The 18750-nt window shown below is 44.6% G+C and overlaps 1 protein-coding gene across 1 annotated transcript in view; it reads left to right on the top strand.

Moving 5' to 3' along the window:
* The window catches only part of LOC139280784 (stimulated by retinoic acid gene 8 protein homolog), a 53164-nt gene extending 38797 nt beyond the window's left edge, over window positions 1–14367 (top strand). The window contains exons 7-9 of the mRNA XM_070900476.1: window positions 4304–4392; window positions 6553–6664; window positions 11748–14367. Coding sequence (XP_070756577.1) covers window positions 4304–4392; window positions 6553–6664; window positions 11748–11819 — 273 coding nt within the window. The 3' untranslated portion in view covers window positions 11820–14367. The remainder of the gene's footprint in view (window positions 1–4303; window positions 4393–6552; window positions 6665–11747) is intronic.
* The last annotated feature ends 4383 nt before the right edge of the window (window positions 14368–18750 follow it).

Consider the following 18750-nt stretch of genomic DNA (forward strand, 5'->3'; position numbering starts at 1 on the left):
TTGAAAGCCACAATTGAATCTGCCTCCACCACCCTTTCAGGCAGTGCATTCCAGACCATAACCACTCGCTGCGTAAAAAAGTGTTTCCTCATGTCGACTTTGGTTCTTCTGCCAATCACCTTAAATTTGTGTCCTCTGGTTCTCGACCCTTCCGCCAATCGAATCTGTTTCTCTCTATCTACTCTGTCTGGACCAATCATGATTTTGAACACCTCTATCAGGTTTCTCAGCCTTCTCTGCTCTAAAGGAGAACAACCCCAACTTCTGCAGTCTATCCATGTAACTGAAGTCCCTCATCAAGGGGTATGGCGAGAAAGCAGGAATGGGGTACTGAATTTGCATGTTCAGCCATGAACTCATTGAATGGGTGCAGGCTCGAAGGGCTGAATGGCCTACTCCTGCACATATTTTCTATGTTTCTATGGGCCCAAGTTTTGAGCCGCGCCTAGAACGGCGCAGTCCCGACCTGGACGCCCGTTTTTCGCGCCACAAAATGCGCCTAAAAAAACCATCCAGATTCTCCAGCTCCCTGCAGGTCGTTTGCAGCTCGGCGCAGCGCAGCAGGAGCTATAGAGGGCGGAGCCAGGTCCCTGCGCTGAAAACAGTGCCGGGACCTCTGCACATGCGTGCTACGGTGGCCGTGCATGTGCAGTAGCTCCAGGCGCCCAAACCTGTGTGGGAGGGGCACGAAGCACGCAGCCCCTAGTGCTGGCCGCATGGCCTCACTGGGGCTGCGTGAATAAGGCTCCTCCCACGGCCAGCTCCTGCTTCCTCCCGACTCGACTCGACTCCCGCTTCTCGCCCTCCGGACCCGACACCGACCCGACTCCCGCTTCCCCACTTCCCCCCTCCCCACCCCCCCCGCCGTCCCCGGACCCGGCCCGACCCGACCCCCCGGACTGGACCCGACCTGACTCCCGCTTCCCCCCCCCCCACCCCCCCCCCCCACCTCCGGACCCGACACCGACACCGACCCGACTCCCGCTTCCCCCCCCCGACTGGACCCGACCTGACCTCCCTCCCCCCGACCTGACCTCCCTCTCCCTCCCTCCCCCCGACCCGAACCAAAGCGACCTCCCTCCCACCACCCTCCCGACCCCGACCCGCGCTCCCCCCGACCCGACCCAACGCCACCTACCTGTAAATCTGGTGCCGGTGACGGGCCCTGCCCGAAGTCTCGGGCTCGGCCGAGCCTGGCCCGTTCAGCCTCCCTCCCCCTTCTCCTTTCACCCCCCATCTCCTTTCCCCCCCCATCTCCTTTCCCCCCCCCCATCTCCTTCCCCCCATCTCCTTTTCCCCCATCTCCTTCCCCCCATCTCTTTTCCCCCCCTTTTTCTTTCCCCCCCTTTTCCTCCTCCACCCCTTCCCCCTTCTCCTCCCCCCTTCCTCCTTCTCCTCCTCCCCCCCTCCCCCTTCTCCCCCTTCTCTCCCTCTGCTCCCCCTCTCTCTCCCTCTACCCCCCTCCTCCCCCTCCCCTCACTGTCAGAAACACAGACACTGACAGACAGAGAATGAGAGACACACAGACAGACAGAGAGATAGAGACACTGACAGAGACACACTTGGGGGAGGGGGGGGGGGGGGCATCCCAGCACGCTGTTGGAGGGCTCCTGGTGCTGCAGTCGGTAAGTAGAAAATGTTTTATTTATTGATTTAAAAAAAAAATTATTTCTTATTAATTTTTTTGGATTGATTTATTGATTGATTTATTGATGTTTTTATCATTTATTATTGATGATGGCTCTTTATTTGTAAAACTGAAGTGTTTAATGTTTGTAAACTTCCCTTTAAACCCCCCCCCCCACCATTCCCTACGCCTGATTTGTAACCTACGCCTGATTTTCTAAAGTGTAGACAAAGTTTTTTCGAGCATACAAAAATCTTCACTTACTCCATTCTAAGTTAGTTTGGAGTAAGTTTTCACTGACGAAACTTTGAAAACAGGCGTAAGTGGCCGGACACGCCCCCCTTTGAAAAAAAATTCTGTTCCAAAGTGAAACTGTTCTAACTGACTAGAACTGGAGCAAACTAAATGGCGAGAATTCCGATTTCTAAGATACTCCGTTCTACACCAGTTGCTCCTAAAAATCAGGAGCAAATCATGGCAAAACTTGGGGCCTTTGTTTCTATCCCTGGAACCATTCTTGGAAATCTTTTCTGCACCCTCTCTAAGGCCTTTGTTGGACTGCTTTCTTGTTCTTTTTCATTTTGTTGCTTTAAACGTCAGATCAGTTGTAGTAATGCAGGATCAGGTCTTTATTGAAACCTCATACTATCCACAATCAGTACGAGAGCACAAGTCTTTTAATACTACACAAAACCAGTATGAGAGCTGCTGTGATATCACACTATCCATGCTTCCAGTGTGAGCTGCTGAGCAGTGCTCCCTTACATTTCTTATACCAATTTTACCTTTGATCACTACATTCCATGCATACTGCCAATAAATCATTGTACATCAAATGCCACAGAATAATAACATAAACTAAATGACCAGACGCTCGTAAATGATTTACTACCACAATAAAACCTTCCACTCCCTAAATAGAGTTATCAAGTTGGCACATTCAGATATAGCTGAATGACTGTTGCATATCTTACTATTATCCTTCCCCTGAAGACATCTTTTCCCCAAAATGCTCTTAGCCAATTTACAACTCATGCTCATCAGAAAGCCGTTTTAACTTTTAACCCAGCATGTGCTGGTCCCACAGACTGTACAGAAAGAATAGCAAGGTATTCAGGTAATACTGACTTTCACGCCCACCGCCTTCACATCCTTCCCTAAGTGTGGTGCCCAGAATTGGACACAATACTCCACAGGCCGAACCAGTGTTTTATAAAGGTTCATCATAACTTTCTTACCTCAGTGGAGTACAAGAACTTGCATTTATCTAGCGCCTTTAACATAGAAAAAAGTCCCTAGTTGCTTCACAGGTGCATAATTGAAAAAAAATGGATACCGAGCCAAAGAAGGAGATATTAGGAGGAGTAACCAAAAGCTTGGTCAAAGAGGTAGGTTTTAATAAGGGCCACAAAGGAGGAGAGAGAGGTGGAAAGGCGGAGTGGTTTGGGGGAATTTCCAGAATATCTGAAGGCAGAGGAAGGGGGATGCACAAAAGGACAGAATCAAGCAACAGAGAGTCCAGGAGGGGAGTTGTAGGGCTGGAGGAGGTTACAAAGATATGGAGGTGCGATGCCATGAAGGGATTAAAAATAAGGATAAAAATTTCAGGTATTGGAGAGCGGAAGCCAGTGATAGGTGAGCAGCACTTGGTGCAGGATAGGATACGGGCTGCAGAGTTTCAGATGATCTGAAGTTTACAGAGGTTGGGAGACTGACCAGAAGAGCATTGGAATATTTGAGTCTGGAGGTGACATAGGCATGGATGAGGGATTCAGCAACAGATAGGCCGAGGTAAAGGTGAAGGCGAGTGATGTTACGGAGTACGAAGTAAGTAGTCATTGTGATGGAGAGGACAACGATTCTTACTCCTAGGAAGATAGACTTTGGGGGAATGAGGAAACAGTTAATGCAGCTGGACTAGAATTTATTATTTGAACAGCAAAGCTTGTAGAAATGCAAAGTGGTAGGTTTTTAAATATACAATACAGGAATTACAAAGTTAATTTTCCAGAAACCTTGTAGCAATTTTCTAAAACCTTCTTATTTAGGGGTGGGTTTTTCTAAGTAAATACCAGTTAGGTTAGGACCATTGACGCCAATCCAAAATAATCAATTCTGTCACATGGATCCTTTCCATGGTGTTACTGAACTGGACAGGCATGTATCAGAATCTATAATTGCCTGATGTCAGTTAGTTTGATGAAGGAAATTAGCTCTTACACTCCTTTCCTCTTTGCTTGTGTCTAAGACAGACACAATCCTGATACCAATTTGTGGAACCCAGATACTTTCTCAAGGGCAACGAGGGATGGGCAATAAATGCTGGCCTTGCTCGCAACACCCACATTTTTTTAAAACTGCCTTCCAAGACTTGTTTGCTGATTCGTCTTTTTACAATACCCACAGCACATTAACCGGTCCACTGGTCTACAATCTTGAAAGATATACAACTCATTCAGACTAGTTGTAACTGGCACCAGTCTTCATTGGAAATCTCCAGTAATATGAGGATATATATGTCCTTTATCTGATTCCAAGCTTTGCAGAATTCAAGGATGAACCCTCTTAGTTTGCTTAGAATGCTTGCAGCTTGGTTTAGATGGCCAGTTTTCTTACAGTAATCATTTTTTGTTGCATGTGTAATGGAGATACCTGCCTTTTCCCCCCTTTTCACAGATGCTTTTTGAAGATGCATTTGATTTAGCTTCAGGCTTCCTAGTAAAACCAGAGCTGAACACGCTAACAGGAATAAAACGGGAAAGCAGGTAGCAGATTTTTGTCTCTGCCTTTTGTTGTCATGTTTACAAAGTTAATGTCATGGAAAGCAGTAAAACAAATCCTGAACAGTCACAGACCTGTTGTGGTAACTAGAATAACTTCATTTTGCTATATTTGTTTTGTGTGGTGCAGAATTCTTTGATCCCTAGGAGTGGTCTGCACTTGCTAGTTTTAATTCTGCAATTTACTGCTATGTTTGTGTCATGGACTCCAGATGTGCATGGAACCTGCATCCCATTATGATCAGAAATTCACCGTTACTGCCTGATACCCACTCACATGATAGTGTTACCCAAGGGGTTGTACCAATTAAAACCCTTGTCAGATGAACTGGATACTGTAATCTCGCTCATGCCTCTACTTACACTTCTTGCATCTTCTGAAAGGCAGCCTGGTGAACACTTTAGTGAGATGAGGCCAAATGTAAATGAACAAACTGGTTGAACTTAACGAGCAGAATAAAATTTATAAAAAATCTTGCTGTACTTCAACTTAATTCAGTATCACTCCCATAAAAAAGAACATAATAAATATGCCACAGTGACCCTATTAATGTGTTCAGTATCATTTTCCTAGTTAGCCCTTCCTCTGATCCTGACCAACTCTACCTTCAGGGGTACGTGCTCCCGGTCTGTCTCCCTCAGCAGAACTTCTAGCACTGACTGTAAGTTCTGTTCTTTATTTCTTAGCTGGACAGGACGCCAAGGTCATGCTTGACCTCTAACCCTGTTTGATTGCATTGAAAGAACTCAGCTGGAATCCAGTCCTTTTCTACACCTTTATTTGCAGAAATCCCAAACCCAATTTAGCTTTTTAAGATCAGAGGAAAAATGCCATAAAATTTGAAAAGTTCAAGAGCAAAATTGATATTAAAATTCTGGGCTAGAAATAGCATAGTCCCTGTTTGGGGCGACAACATTTAAAGTATTGCGGGCACTACGCAAGTGAAGCCGATGCGAACTTCTGGTTTAGCGCTCCAGGCCGGAAGAGGAGCACTAAATCAAGCGCTCCCACTTCCCTTGGAGCGCTAAACCAGGCAAGAGGGACGGTAGCGGCAGAGCCCTGCACAATGTCCAGTGCAGCACTGCTGGGATCAGAGGCTCCTTCCCTCCCTTAAAGGGAAAGGCCATTGCTGCAGGCTCTGCAAGAAATCAAATCCCCTGCTCGCCGACGACAGTTGTGATCCGCGACAATCAGCCCGAAGCACTCTAACAGAGTGCAGCGCTGATCAATTGCGGCAGAAGACATTTTTTAAAAAATGACCTGAGGAAGGATTTTCCCCCTACATCACCGGCAATCCCTTTAACTGTCGCTCCCCAAGCGGCCGGCCGGTCGGTGTTGATGCCCGGCGATGCTGCAGCGGGCGGAAGTGAAGTTCGCAGGATGACATCATGATCTCCAGGGCGTTAGGGTTTACCACCGCCGCTAACTGGCATTGGAAATTCGTGGGCGTTGGTACTCGCCATACCCGGTCACAGAACCGGTAACGCCTCTCGTTATCAGCTGCTAATGGGAGGTGCAAAGGAGGCCAATTTCTCCCCCTGTATTTTTAAATGTAAATAAGTACAAAGATGAATGGTGCCTGGGAGTGGGGAACACCACAGGGAAAAACAGCAGTCTGGAGGAGTAGTCTGCGGGGGAGAGGACATGCAGACACTATTTAGTCGCCACTTTAAAATCATACATTCTGTTCTTACTTTTATAGAATACTATTATTATTATTTGCAGATAAATAGTAAAATGTAGGGCAAATTCAAAAGCAGAGAGCAAACGTGGTTGGAGCACAGAAGTTTCTCTACAGTACAGGTTGAGGAGCTGGGAGATGCAAATCTGAGGTGCTATACTGCCACTACTGGTGGAAGGGTGCATTTACAGCATGACATGTTATTTAAGGAACTTCCAGTATAAATATGATCATAGGAATCTCTAATTGAAAAAAATGATAGACAAGTGTGACAAGAATGTGACAATGGGAAATAAGATTTTGTAGTCAGGAATTTGTGCAAACATAAAATTTTTAATATTTTATAAATAAATACTTTGGTAGGAGAGTCACCATCTTGTGTAGTAAAATAAATAATATGGGCCACATAAATGTTGATGTACTGATGCTTTTGCCTTTATTTCCTCTGTGATTGGATTAAAAGCTCCATCTTCACTCATTCTTCCTCTGAAAATCCAGAAGAGACTTGCATGCTATACAAGCAGATAATTAACTTTGTGTTGGCTCGATCTGGTACAGTCACACACCACTCACAGGTAAGTTTGACAATTAAATAAAGGACATCAGCTGTGTTTGAGTTCTGATGTAAGTGGGGTAACATTAAAAATCTAAATATTTTTTGCAATCAAGGAAGTAAATACTTTATATTTAAAGTGCTTTGCCTGCAGCTATTCTCTTTCATGTTATTTTTTCCTATTTTCTCCTCCCCTTCGGTGAAAGTGGTGAATCATACTGGGCTCTGTTACAGGTGGTGATTGATGTGAGTGTAGGAAGAGGACATTTCACAGAGTTGAGCGTGATCCTGCTCCTACCTGACAACCATGCATACTTTCAAGCAGAGGTCACTGGACAATAATCAGGAGTGGGACCCCTGCTGATAATTCCCCACCTGAGCTTGGGCACTGAGGCCAATTATAATAGACCATCGCATTTGCGATCAGTTAATTCAGTACAGACCAAAGAATCTGACCTCAAGCCTCCTGGTCTGTGTGGATCAGTACCACTGTTATATCAAAAGCAAAATATCGCGGATGCTGGAACCTGAAATAACAGAAAATGCTGGAAATCTCAGTGGGACAGGCAGCATCTGTAGAGAGAGAAACAGAGTTAGTATTTCAGGTCGATGACAAAGGGTCTGCCTGACCCGCTGAGGTTTCCAGCATTTTCTGTTTTTATAGCACTGTTATATCTTTGATCGTTCCTGACCTCCTTGCCATAGGTTATCAGCTTTGATATTTTAGATCACTCTCATGGACTAGTCCCAACACCCCATGCCTTTCAGAGTGTCTACCTTTGCCTTGAAATCTCAATAAGCTTTCAATAATTTGCTCAGTAAACCAACAGCAAACCCTGTCTGGTAATTGCTTTTTGCTCTGAGAATTTCTCAATGCCTCCATAAGATCTTTCTCCACTCTGTGAAAACAGTAGTGTAACACATCAGAATTAGTTTTAAGTTTAAAATATCAAACAGATTTTTTTTTACAAAAGATAAACGAGCATGTAAGCAGCAGTCAAATATACTTACAGTAACCATCCCTGCCATGTAACTCCTTAAATGAACAAAATATTAAAAGATTGCAACTCTTAAGAAATAAGCATCCCTTTGCAAATAACTTATAAATACACACAGTGTTTTTTATCTTAACATTTGTTACCATTGTGGGAACCTAAACTGTCTTTGAAAATTCAAAGGAAAAATACTGCGGATTCTGGAAATCTAAAATTTAAACAGAAAATGCTGGAAATACTCAGCAGGTCAAGCAGCATCTGTGGAGAGAGAAACAGAGTTAACGTTTCAGCTCGATGACCTTTTGTCAGAACTGGAAAATGTTACAGATGTAACAGGTTTTAAGCAAGTACAGAGGCAGGGAAAGTGGGGATGGGAGGAAAGAAGAAAAGGGGAAGGTCAGTGATGGGTTGGAAGGCAGGAGAGATTAAATGACAAACAGGATGATGGTGCAAGACAAAATGGGGTGGTAATGGGACAAGTAAAGAAACAAAAGATGGGTCAGGAGGAGGGGTAAATGGCAACATTTGTGGGTGTCAGGGGCAATGGAAGAGTGGACCAGACTGTTGCGGAGGGAACGGTCCCTTTGGAATGCTGAAAGGGGAAATTCAAATTGCCTTTCCCTCTTTCAGGAGTTTCAAAGTTCTTTCTCTGAGACCTTTTAAATAGGTTTGAGAAAAGAGTTACTGGGACTACTTGGATTTTGAATGTCTGGATTTTTAAAAACTGACTGTCATATACAATTGAGCTGGTCACACACCATTGTTTAAATTTGAATTATCCCTCTCTCCAGTCCGTAACTGTTTGTATTGATCTAGGCTTGGTAAAGGATTCTGGCTTAGTTGGCTTTTAGACACTTTACATTCACAGATTGTGAATGAATTTAAAGAGAGTGCCACCAAATCAAAACTGGAGTTTTTTTTGGCCACAAGCACACTGGGGAGCGGTGGGGGGCATTTCTTTGCTAAGCTATCAGAGAGCCACATTTACCTTTTTAACATCTAATTTTATACACAAATAGAAGGAACTTTTAAAAATGTATAGCAGGGGTAGCGAGGTTTTCCCCTGGGTGTGTAAGTGCCGCGATGCAGCTGATGACCGTTTTTGTGGACAAACCTCTTGTGCGCAGCCAAATCAGGCAACACACAAATGTCTAAATAATTCAGTTGTATTTTATTTTATGTTCAAAATTTAGTTTATTAATGTATAAAATGAATCAGAAATAACAATAGGTTCACTTGTCCTTGGGATAATCCCAGTGCAGAGAGCCTAACTCTGAAGAAGCACCTGGAGATGGTACCAGAGAGCAAGTTTCCTGCTGATGATCTGTTAAAACAGGCCAAATTTTTGAGATATTTTTACAGTAGCATCTTTGAAGCTAGGCCCCTGCTGATCCCTCTGTGGTGTATATAGGCTAAGAGGCCACAAAAGTGCCAGGCAATGACCATCTCCAACAAGAGAGAGTCTAACCACCTCCCCTTGACATTGAATGACATTACCATCGTCGAATCCCCCCACTATCAACATCCTGGGGGTCATCATTAACCAGAAACTTAACTGGGCCAGCCACATAAATATAAGAGTAGGTCAGAGGCTGAGTATTCTGCAGCAAATGACTCACCTCCTGACTCCCCAAAGCCTATCCATCATCTATCAGGAGTGTGATGGATACTCTCCACTTGCCTGGGTGAGTGCAGCTCCAACAACACTCAAGAAGCTCGACACCATCCAGGGCAAAGCAGCCCGCTTGAATGGCACCCCATCCAATATCTTCAACATTCACTCCCTCCACAATCAGTGCACTGTGGCTGCAGTGTGTACCGTCTACAAGATGCACTGCAGCAACTCGCCAAGGCATCTTTGGCAGCACCTCCCAAATCCATGACCTCTACCGCTGAGAAGAACAAGGGCAGCAGGCCTCCAATTCACACACCATCATGACTTGGAAATATATCGCCATTCCTTTATTGTCCCTCGGTCAAAATGCTGGAACTCCCTTCCTAACTGCACTGTGGGAATACCTTCACCACATGGACTGCAAGGGTTCAAGAAGACGTCTCACCACCTTCTCAAGGGCAATTAGGGATGGGCAATAAATGCTAGCCTTGCCAGCGACGTAAACATCACATGAATTAATCAGGAAAAAAGGCCATCCATTGGTTCAAAGTTTGAAGAGCTTCTCTACATGAGACAAAATAAGTGGGATGTGTAGAGAACCTGAAAGGACAGATTGCACGCAGTCTGTGAAAGGATCAGGTTCAATCAAGTGAACGTCTTTTTCTGATTTCATGTTTTCTTATTTTTTTACCTAAATGCCTAGTTTTACTAATGCCTTGATAGTTAATAATCGCGGGATAGGTTAGTGGCCAGGCTTTGTTAGAGTTACTGATGTCCTCCAAAAGGACTTTATTAAGGCTCTTGCCCCATAGCAGGGGCTAAGCACAGGATTTGCCACCGTTATTTATGTCCACCTCTAGGGTTAATTGCGCAAGTTTCTTCGGGGTTATTCATGCCCCCCCTTTTCATAAATATTAACGTTGTCCTTTTGCTGATTATGGATGGGTTTACCACAATGAAAGCTGTCGAGCTACCACACATGGGGTTGACGTGCAGGTTCAAATTTTGGGAACAAAATAATTTTTTAAATTATGTCAAATAAAATCACTTCTGTCTTGATGGCTTGAAAAATAAAAAGGCTGCTGTGGTTGTCCAGTAGAAACAAAGCATATTAGAACCAAAAAACTGTCAATTTTTGATGGACCTTAATCCTATTTACCTACTTTCTCACCATAGTACTCAATCCTTTGCATTTAATTGGCCTTTGAACCTATTTAAGCTGTCTGCTTGAATGGTCTTTTAAGTTAATTTATTACACATGTCTATTATTTATTGAAGGAAATGATTCCATTTAACAACTTTTCTTATCCTAAGTATTGGATTTTTAATTTAGGCCTGTAGTATTTGATAGTTTGCCTGGGTTCATTCTTAACATTTCAAATGGATGGCCTCAAAGTCTCTTTTGCAAAAAAATCAAGGCAAACTTCCTTTAACCTTTCATTGTAATTTAACTACCTGTAATCTAGAATAAACTGTATTACTCGCTTCTGTACACTGTCAATAGCAACAATATCCCTCCTATGATTAGGTGCCCCGAACTGCCAACAACATTCCAGAACACTGTCTGCCTCCATCTTGTAACGCAGCAACACAACTGCTTTTAACTTGGGCTCTATTCCTCTGCTACTACAGCCTTTTTAAACTGCAGCTACGTACTGTGTACTAGAGACAGTTTAGGGACAATTTCTTCCACAGCTTTCGACCACTCCCATAGTCGATTTGCTGCCTTGAGCAGTGGCTTCCCTCCACCTACTTAGGTTACTGCTTGGGGAGCACCCGAAGAAGTGTGAGAAAAATAAAGAACCAAAGCAAAGTAGAAACACATTACTGCATCTTCACATGCAGCAATTTTATCTTCCTGAATTGGTCTGGGTCCCTCCCAGGATGAGATCGATATCGGCCCATTACAGATGTACAGTTTGCATTATGTAATGAAGCATGTGCTTTATGAAACATGACTCCCTCTGTCACTGCCTGTGATATTGCAAGGGATTGAGGACTATCAAATGCATTTGAAAGATGAGACTACGGGGACTATGGGCCCCTGCTGCCTCTAAGAGGCGGGAATGGAGCGGAGAGGCCTACCGACCGGGAGCGGCGCTGATAACTGGTTGTGGCGGCCAACCCATTGCAAGGGCACTTCCACCCTGCAGCCGACTCGACATCCACCCCGACACACAAAAAAACAAGTGCTGAATTTTGATCGGATCCCCGCCCCATGGATTGGGGCGAGAAAAACTTAAAGAAACAGTAAGTGCGCCCCGTTTGGGGCGGAGGGCAATTTCAACCCCTACAGCTCTTAATTCCTGTTGGTTCCAGTTCCCAGGTTCAGTACAGGCATTCACCCATTGTTACGATTGGTCAGTTCTGTTTTCAACTTTGAAAGAACAGCGATTAACCAGTCAGACGGTGGTTGTTTCCAGGTGATGTGATCAGATTGAGCACATTGTCGTCCTCCCATTGGTACTAAATGACTCTCTCACCTCTGTCTGCAGGAGAATTCCCCTAATGTTGATGACGAGACAGTTCTGCTAAGATGCACAGAAACATTCGATGATGATCTGTAACTAATGGAGCTCTGCAAACAAATTCTCTCATAACCAGAGGCGCACAAAGCAAGTGATTAGCTTACAACAAAGTCAGCCAAATATGACCAGAATTGCTAGCACCTAGCACCCTGAAGGACCAGTTGACAACATGCAGTTTACTTGTGACCTTTTACTCAGTTTCTGAGTTTGATAATGAGGAAGCAGCAGGCCCCAAGCAAGTTATAGTTAACACACATGAGATTTATCCAAAATCTAGTCAGTTAAATGAATGAGTGTTATTTATTCTGTACAAGGAAACAAGTTTCAAACTGGAATTTTTCTACTCAAATGACAGCAGCCCATTGATGGCTTTAGGGAGGTGATTGTCAGTTTTTTTGGTTATCACATTGTGTTCTTCTGCTTGCAGCTGGCTACAGTATACTGTAAAAAGGAAACTGTTTTACTCGAGGTTTTTAAAAAGTTACATTTTACCGGTAATTAACGAGCAGATAGATATTTTCTGTGCTTATGGTGGTCCTTCAATTTGTGAACATAATGTTGTTTAATTAAAGCCTCTTGTAACTAGACGTGCTTATTTAAATCCAATTTTAGACTGGAGCAAGCAGAATAACACCACAATCTGGTGACAAGACCGCAGGTGAGCTATCAGTGGCCGTCTCAGAGAGGAGAGCATCCAGTTTGAAAGTTGTCCTTTTTTCTGTGTAGATGAAACAATAAAAAATAATTGTTTCTAGGAACTCAATGTGTTAAAAAAACAGTTTTCTAGACTGAGAAGTTACACTTTGAAATGAAGAATTTGTACATTACTGTATACATTTTAATTGCAACCTTGTTTATATTAATATTGTGATTGTTATTTATTTGTGAATTTGTGGAAACAGCTGCATTTCCATAATCGAAGAGTTGTTGCCTCTCCTCCATACAGAATACTTTAGGAACTTCTTTCTTCAGGCCTCTCTCCAGAGTTTGTTGTTCCAGGGAGCTGTCTGGTACCTTGCCTAAGTGAGCATTCTTCATGTGTGATAGACAGTGAGTATCGAGAGACTATTTATAGCTGAGCCTGATCCTGTCCTCACTCAACATTTACACACGTATTCGTTCTCTATCATGGGTACTGGATTATTCAACTCAAGCACACTAGGGATTGAAAATGGGACACTCTGGTATGTTTGGCTTAGCACTATAGTGCATGATGCCTTTACCCACTAGCAATGTATTTGACATGTCTTCTCTCAACACTTTGCATTATTTGCGTTTCCAAATTTTTTTTAATGAACTTGATAGCAGAAGTACTTTAAATCCACAGTACTCCACCGTCTATCTCTCACACACACTCTTACCTTTAAGAAATTTTAAAAAAAATTAAATTGGGCGAAATAAAGGGATAATAGTAGTTAACAGAAGGTGTGAAATCAAACCAAAGGTTTTCATTGAAATTTCTGGCGGTCAGAATAAAAGATGTTTTCAGTCTAAATTTGGAGTCAGGTACCCAGTTTGTGCCCTGTTTCCTGGCAGTACAAAAATCTAATATGCTACACCTGTGGTTCAGTCGGGGAATTGTACAAGAGAAATGAATGTTGTCCCATCATTTTTAAGAAGAACATGTGTCAGCTTCTGCGATGGTTATTTAGCAGATTTCCGCCTGAAGAACAACCTTGTTCTTGGGGTCAAATAAGAAAAGAGGGACATTTTCCCAACAGATTTAAAAAAAATTTGCATCAGAACCATGTTCTTTGCAATTTTCATGCTATAAGAGCGTCCTTTTGAAACTCCTGTTATGAATCTTGTTCCGTGATGGGTTTTAACATCACAAAGGTAGAGAAGTATGTTGCTACTGTGGGTTTGGTTAAAATAAAGTTAGGTTTCAGTTTTACCATTCATTGTACATAGTAATATCATTGAGGATGAGTCCCTGAGCTGGCTGTCGAGATGGGTCAAGCCATTGCAGAGGTGCATGTCACCCTGATGTAGGATATTTTTATTTCTAAATAAATTAATAAATAGACAAATGAATGAATTTTGGTGTTGCTTTTAAAGGTGTTCTACCACACCAGCTTCTTCTCTAAGTGATTTTGTCAACAATAAGGAGCTGGCAGACAAACGTGGGGGTATTGGCAAACTGTGAGTGTGCTAAGAGGAGCTATTCAGCAAAATTACCACCCTGACTTCCATTTTACCTTTCAGAAAGGAAGCAGTGAGGTTGCTCAATTTGTTTATTTCCATTAAATGTCCCACTGCTCCCTCAGTAAAGCATTACTCTTCCATGGTGTTTGGGTAGAAAGGGATCTTCAAAAATATTTTTGAACTCAAGCCAATCAGCCAGGATTTCCTTCCCTCTCCTTGTCTTTTCTGTTGATGGTACTGTTTTGTTTGCCAGCATTAAAATGACAGAATACCACTGGCCAAATATTTGAATCCATGGATGGAGAACATTTGACTTTTACTATATCAGTATCACTCGGAGTGCTTTCACCAGGATGATTCGTGCTCAAATGGTTTGAAGCATAACTTGCATAGTTTTATGATAACTAACTAAGAAGGGATACATTACCACAACTTAAGATCTTTTTTGGCAGTAGACTCATCTCTTGTAATGAGAAATATTATTGAACTTCTTGTAACTATAAATCTTCTGATTTTAAAATTGTTTTAAAACAGTTTTTAATTAAAACATCACTATCTCAGTTTCAGTGCCCAACCTGTCATTGTGACAATTCTGGATTGTAATGCTGTTAGTGCTGTAATTAAATGGCATTGTTGTTTATTTTAAATCACATGCATTCTAATCTTTTCATTCTGTTGTTTGAATCTGGCCCAGTTGATGGGGATAAAAGTCCCCTCTTTCTGATGGCTGTAATGATCCTTCATGAAATAAAAGTACAAAATTGTCCGTAATTTAGCCCAAATTGGGAATCTTGTTCAGCGAGACCATAACAACATTTGAAATGAAAGATTGAAATTTTGCATTGTTGTAGCAGTCTGAGTGAATCACTTCTGAGGTCGAGTGCCTCAGTGGTGACACTCTTAGCTCTGAGTCAGAAAGATGTGGTTTAAACCCCACTGCAGCAGTTGAGTGAACAATTCAGGCTGATACTTCAGTGCAATACTGAGGGAGTGTTGCATTGTCAGAGGTGATTTCAGATGTGATGTTAATTTGACTGCAGCATTGCCTGCATAGCAAATGATTACATTTCAAAAATTGATTTTGAAGTACTTTGGAACATCCTGAAGACATGAAAGGCCAAAATTGCCACTTTCCTTAAGGCCTGTGTAGGGGTAAAAAGAAAACTTATCTTCTTCAAGGTGGACTCCCTGAAATAAGGAGTCAACACCAGCCCATATAGCGACCACGAACTTGCTCAGACCAAACCTTGGTTCAACCGATCTTTATTCAAACATATGCAGGGGAAGCGTTCCAAATGAACCTTCAATGAACAATGGTTTCACACACAGTTAAACAGTTTCCGAGGTGTGTGACCCTCTTGCAAAACCTTCTATGACCACCGGTTGGCCTACAGCTTATCAACAGAGCTACGTTAACCCTTATCATACTGGCTGCTGAGTGGTTTCGCAACCTCTCCATCTCCCATAGCATGTGGGGCTGATCTCAGTCTATTGGAATGTGTCCCACACTCTTAACCTTGCCCTGGTTTCTCATAGCTAGTTCTGCATTCTTTAAAAGATAAGTACGCAAGCAAAGCTACTCCCTTTAACCTGATTATATGCCGTTCCCTCAAAGTCTTGAATATCTAAAATTTTCATTTTATGTTATACGGCCATTTTCTAAGAAAGTTTTACATAAAATCTGTCAATAGGTGATATCTTACAATCCCTACCTTGAGGTGGAGGAACTTCCGACTCCTCACAACATCCTAATACTGATAAGCCCTTTTAATCTGAACCATCTTACGTATCACATCAATTCACTACCTTCAGTACACATTTTGGTGACCATCTCACCCCCTTACAGCCTGTTACCACCGCAAACAGGCGGCCATGCTGCAGAGTGGAGTGGCCTCTGATTTTTATGTGGAATGGCCACCGATAGCCCAATTGTCCATGTGAGGTTTCCCGGCAGTGCCCCGATTCCCCCCCCTCCCCACCCCGCCCCCACTGCACCACTGCTGCCGATCCGTGAGGTTTCCCGGCAGTGCCCTGATTTCTCCCCCCCCCCCCCCGCCCCCACTGCACCACTGCGGCCAATCCGTGTTAAGTGCATTGCCACCGTGCACACCCCCGCCCCCCGACAGCGAAATTCCGCTCTGAAAATCTTCGGCCTACGCAGTGGTGCCAAAACCTGCTTTTTCCCGGTGGTCCAATGAGGCTGTGGCCTTCTGCAACGGCGGTGCGACTCCCCTTAAAGGGGAGGATCTACTGTCGCTGCCACCATGTTCTTTTTGGTCGGCCAACTGCCATGTCGGCCCGACAATTATATCCCCTCTTGGGTGCCAGGCCGCTGGCCCGGCCAAAACCCTCCTGGTGGCCCAGTGGGCCGAAGTTTTGAAATCACGAAGGCTCTTGCCTTTAAGTGAAGGGGAGAGCCATGGTGATGCAGCGCTATGATGACGTCATCACGGTGGCCACTCTGCACCGCCCACAACTGCTGCCCCTCGGGTGTTGCCACCGCCGAGTATCCACTCCTCTCGTGTAGTCACTGCCCCCATTAAAAGCGACTTCCCAATCCAAATTTAAAAAAACAACAAAGAACGGAATTTCGCTCGAGGCAACCTCAACCATCGCGGTGGTAAAAAGCATTGAAACGGGGAGTGTGCGCCTGGTTTCTGGAGGGGGGCAATTTCGGCCCCAAGGTCGTCCTTTCTTAATGCAAATTGGATGATAGAGTACAGGCAGTTTAAGATGACCTGGTAGTGAAGAGGGAGGTTTATTCTGCATCTAGCCTGTGCTACAAATGACATGGGTATGTTTAATGCAACAGTGTAATGGGGCTTTTCAAAGTAAATATTACTTTCATTTTCAGGTCGTAGTACTGACCTCACCATACATTGCAGGGTCTGCTAATTTCAGTAGGCAGAGGCATGCAAGCTGTGGAAATGCAGGCTGCCGCGCCGCAGATATGCCAGGGTGTGGGGCTGGGGGGCGGTGATTGCACAGGGGCAGAAGTTAGAATGGGGTCTGAGCAGGAAACATCACTTCCTCACTTTTGTATTTCACCCCCTATGATGCCGCAGGAAAATCAATGCTGGAGCACTCAAAGACCCTGCTAAGAAAGCCCTATTCAGCCAGCGACTCACATCCAACCTGACGACTCCCAGCGACCCAGAGACGCAGAGTGTCCACAGCACCTAGTCTGCCCTCAAGGCCTCCACAATTAGCACCTGTGAAGAGATGCTTGGTCACTTGACCAGGAAATATCAAGGCTGGTTCGACGAGAACGACCAGGAGATCCAGGAGCTAATAAGCCGCAAGCACAAGGCATTCTTGAGCTGGTAGCAGCAACACAACTTGAGAGCAAGAAAACAACTCTACACATCTGAAGGCCGAGGTCCAACATAAAACCCGCGACCTAAAGAACAGATGGTGGGTGGAGAAAGCACAGGAGATCCAGCAACTAGCTGACAACCACGACGTGCATGGATTCTTTAGCACAGTCAAGACCACCTACAGCCCAAGAACCCAAGGTCCTACCCCACTGCGGACCAAGAACGGAGAGGTACTCACCAACGATGTCCCCACAAAATCCTGCAAATCCCCTGGGAGGACAGGCGCACCAACATCAGTGTCCTCGCCCAGGCTAACATCCCCAGCATTGAAGCACTGACCGCACTCGATCAGCTTCGCTGGGCAGACCACATAGTTCGCATGCCAGACACGAGACTCCCAAAGCAATTGCTCTATGTGGAGCTCCTTCACGGCAAACGAGCCAAAGGTGGGCAGCGGAAACGCTACAAGGACACCCTCAAAGCTTCCCTGGTAAAGTGCGACATCATCACTGACACCTGGGAGTCCCTGGCCGAAGACCGCCCTAGGCGGAGGAAGTGCATGCAGGAGGGCATTGAGCTCTTTGAATCTCAACGCCACGAGCGTGAAGAGGTCAGGCGCAGGCAGCGGAAGGAGCGTGCGGCAAATCAATCCCCGCCCCCTCCCCTTCCTCCGACGAATGTCTGTCCCACCTGTGACATGGTCTGTGGCTCTCGCATTGGACTGTTCAGCCACCAAAGGACTCACTTTAGGAGTGGAAACAAGTCTTCCTCGATTCCGAGGGACTGCCGATGATGATGATGACTCATCAAGGACAGAGAGGCAGTCAGTGCCCGCTGGAAGGAGCATTTCGAAGATCTCCTTAACTCTGTTTTTGACGTGAGTGTCCTTGACTCCATCCCGCAGCATGCTACCCGCCACCATTTCAGCACAAGCCCTGCCCAGCATGAGGTTGAAAAGACCATCCGACAACTGAAGATCAACAAGGCCTCGGGAGCAGATGGAATCCCCGACAAAGCATGAAAGCTGGCAGAAAAACACTATAGGTGTGAATCCATGCATTCATTTCTCTTCTCCCAGGGGCTAAAGAGCTCCTCCCAGAATCGCAATGCAGATTCCACCCACTAAGGGTCACAATGAACATGACCGCGCATCAAATTCAACAGAAATGCAGGGAGCAGCACCAACCTCTGTACATGACATTCTTTGAACTCACAGAGACCTTCGACACTGTCAACCATGAGTGATTATGGAGTGTCCTCCTCAAATTCGGTTGCCCTCAAAAGTTTGTCACCATCCTCCGTCTGCTTCACGATGACATGCAAGCCGTGATCCTGGCTAACGGATCCACCAAGGCTGTGTAATCGCACCAATGCTCTTCTCAGTCTTCCTTGCTGCTATGCTCCATCTCATCTTCAATAAACTCCCTGCTGGAGTGGAGCTAATTTACAGAACAAACAGGAAATTGTTCAAACTCCGTTGCCTCCAGTCCAGATCTAAGGTCATCCCA

Source organism: Pristiophorus japonicus, chromosome 15 (genome assembly GCF_044704955.1).
Source record: "Pristiophorus japonicus isolate sPriJap1 chromosome 15, sPriJap1.hap1, whole genome shotgun sequence".
Lineage (NCBI taxonomy): Eukaryota > Metazoa > Chordata > Chondrichthyes > Pristiophoridae > Pristiophorus > Pristiophorus japonicus.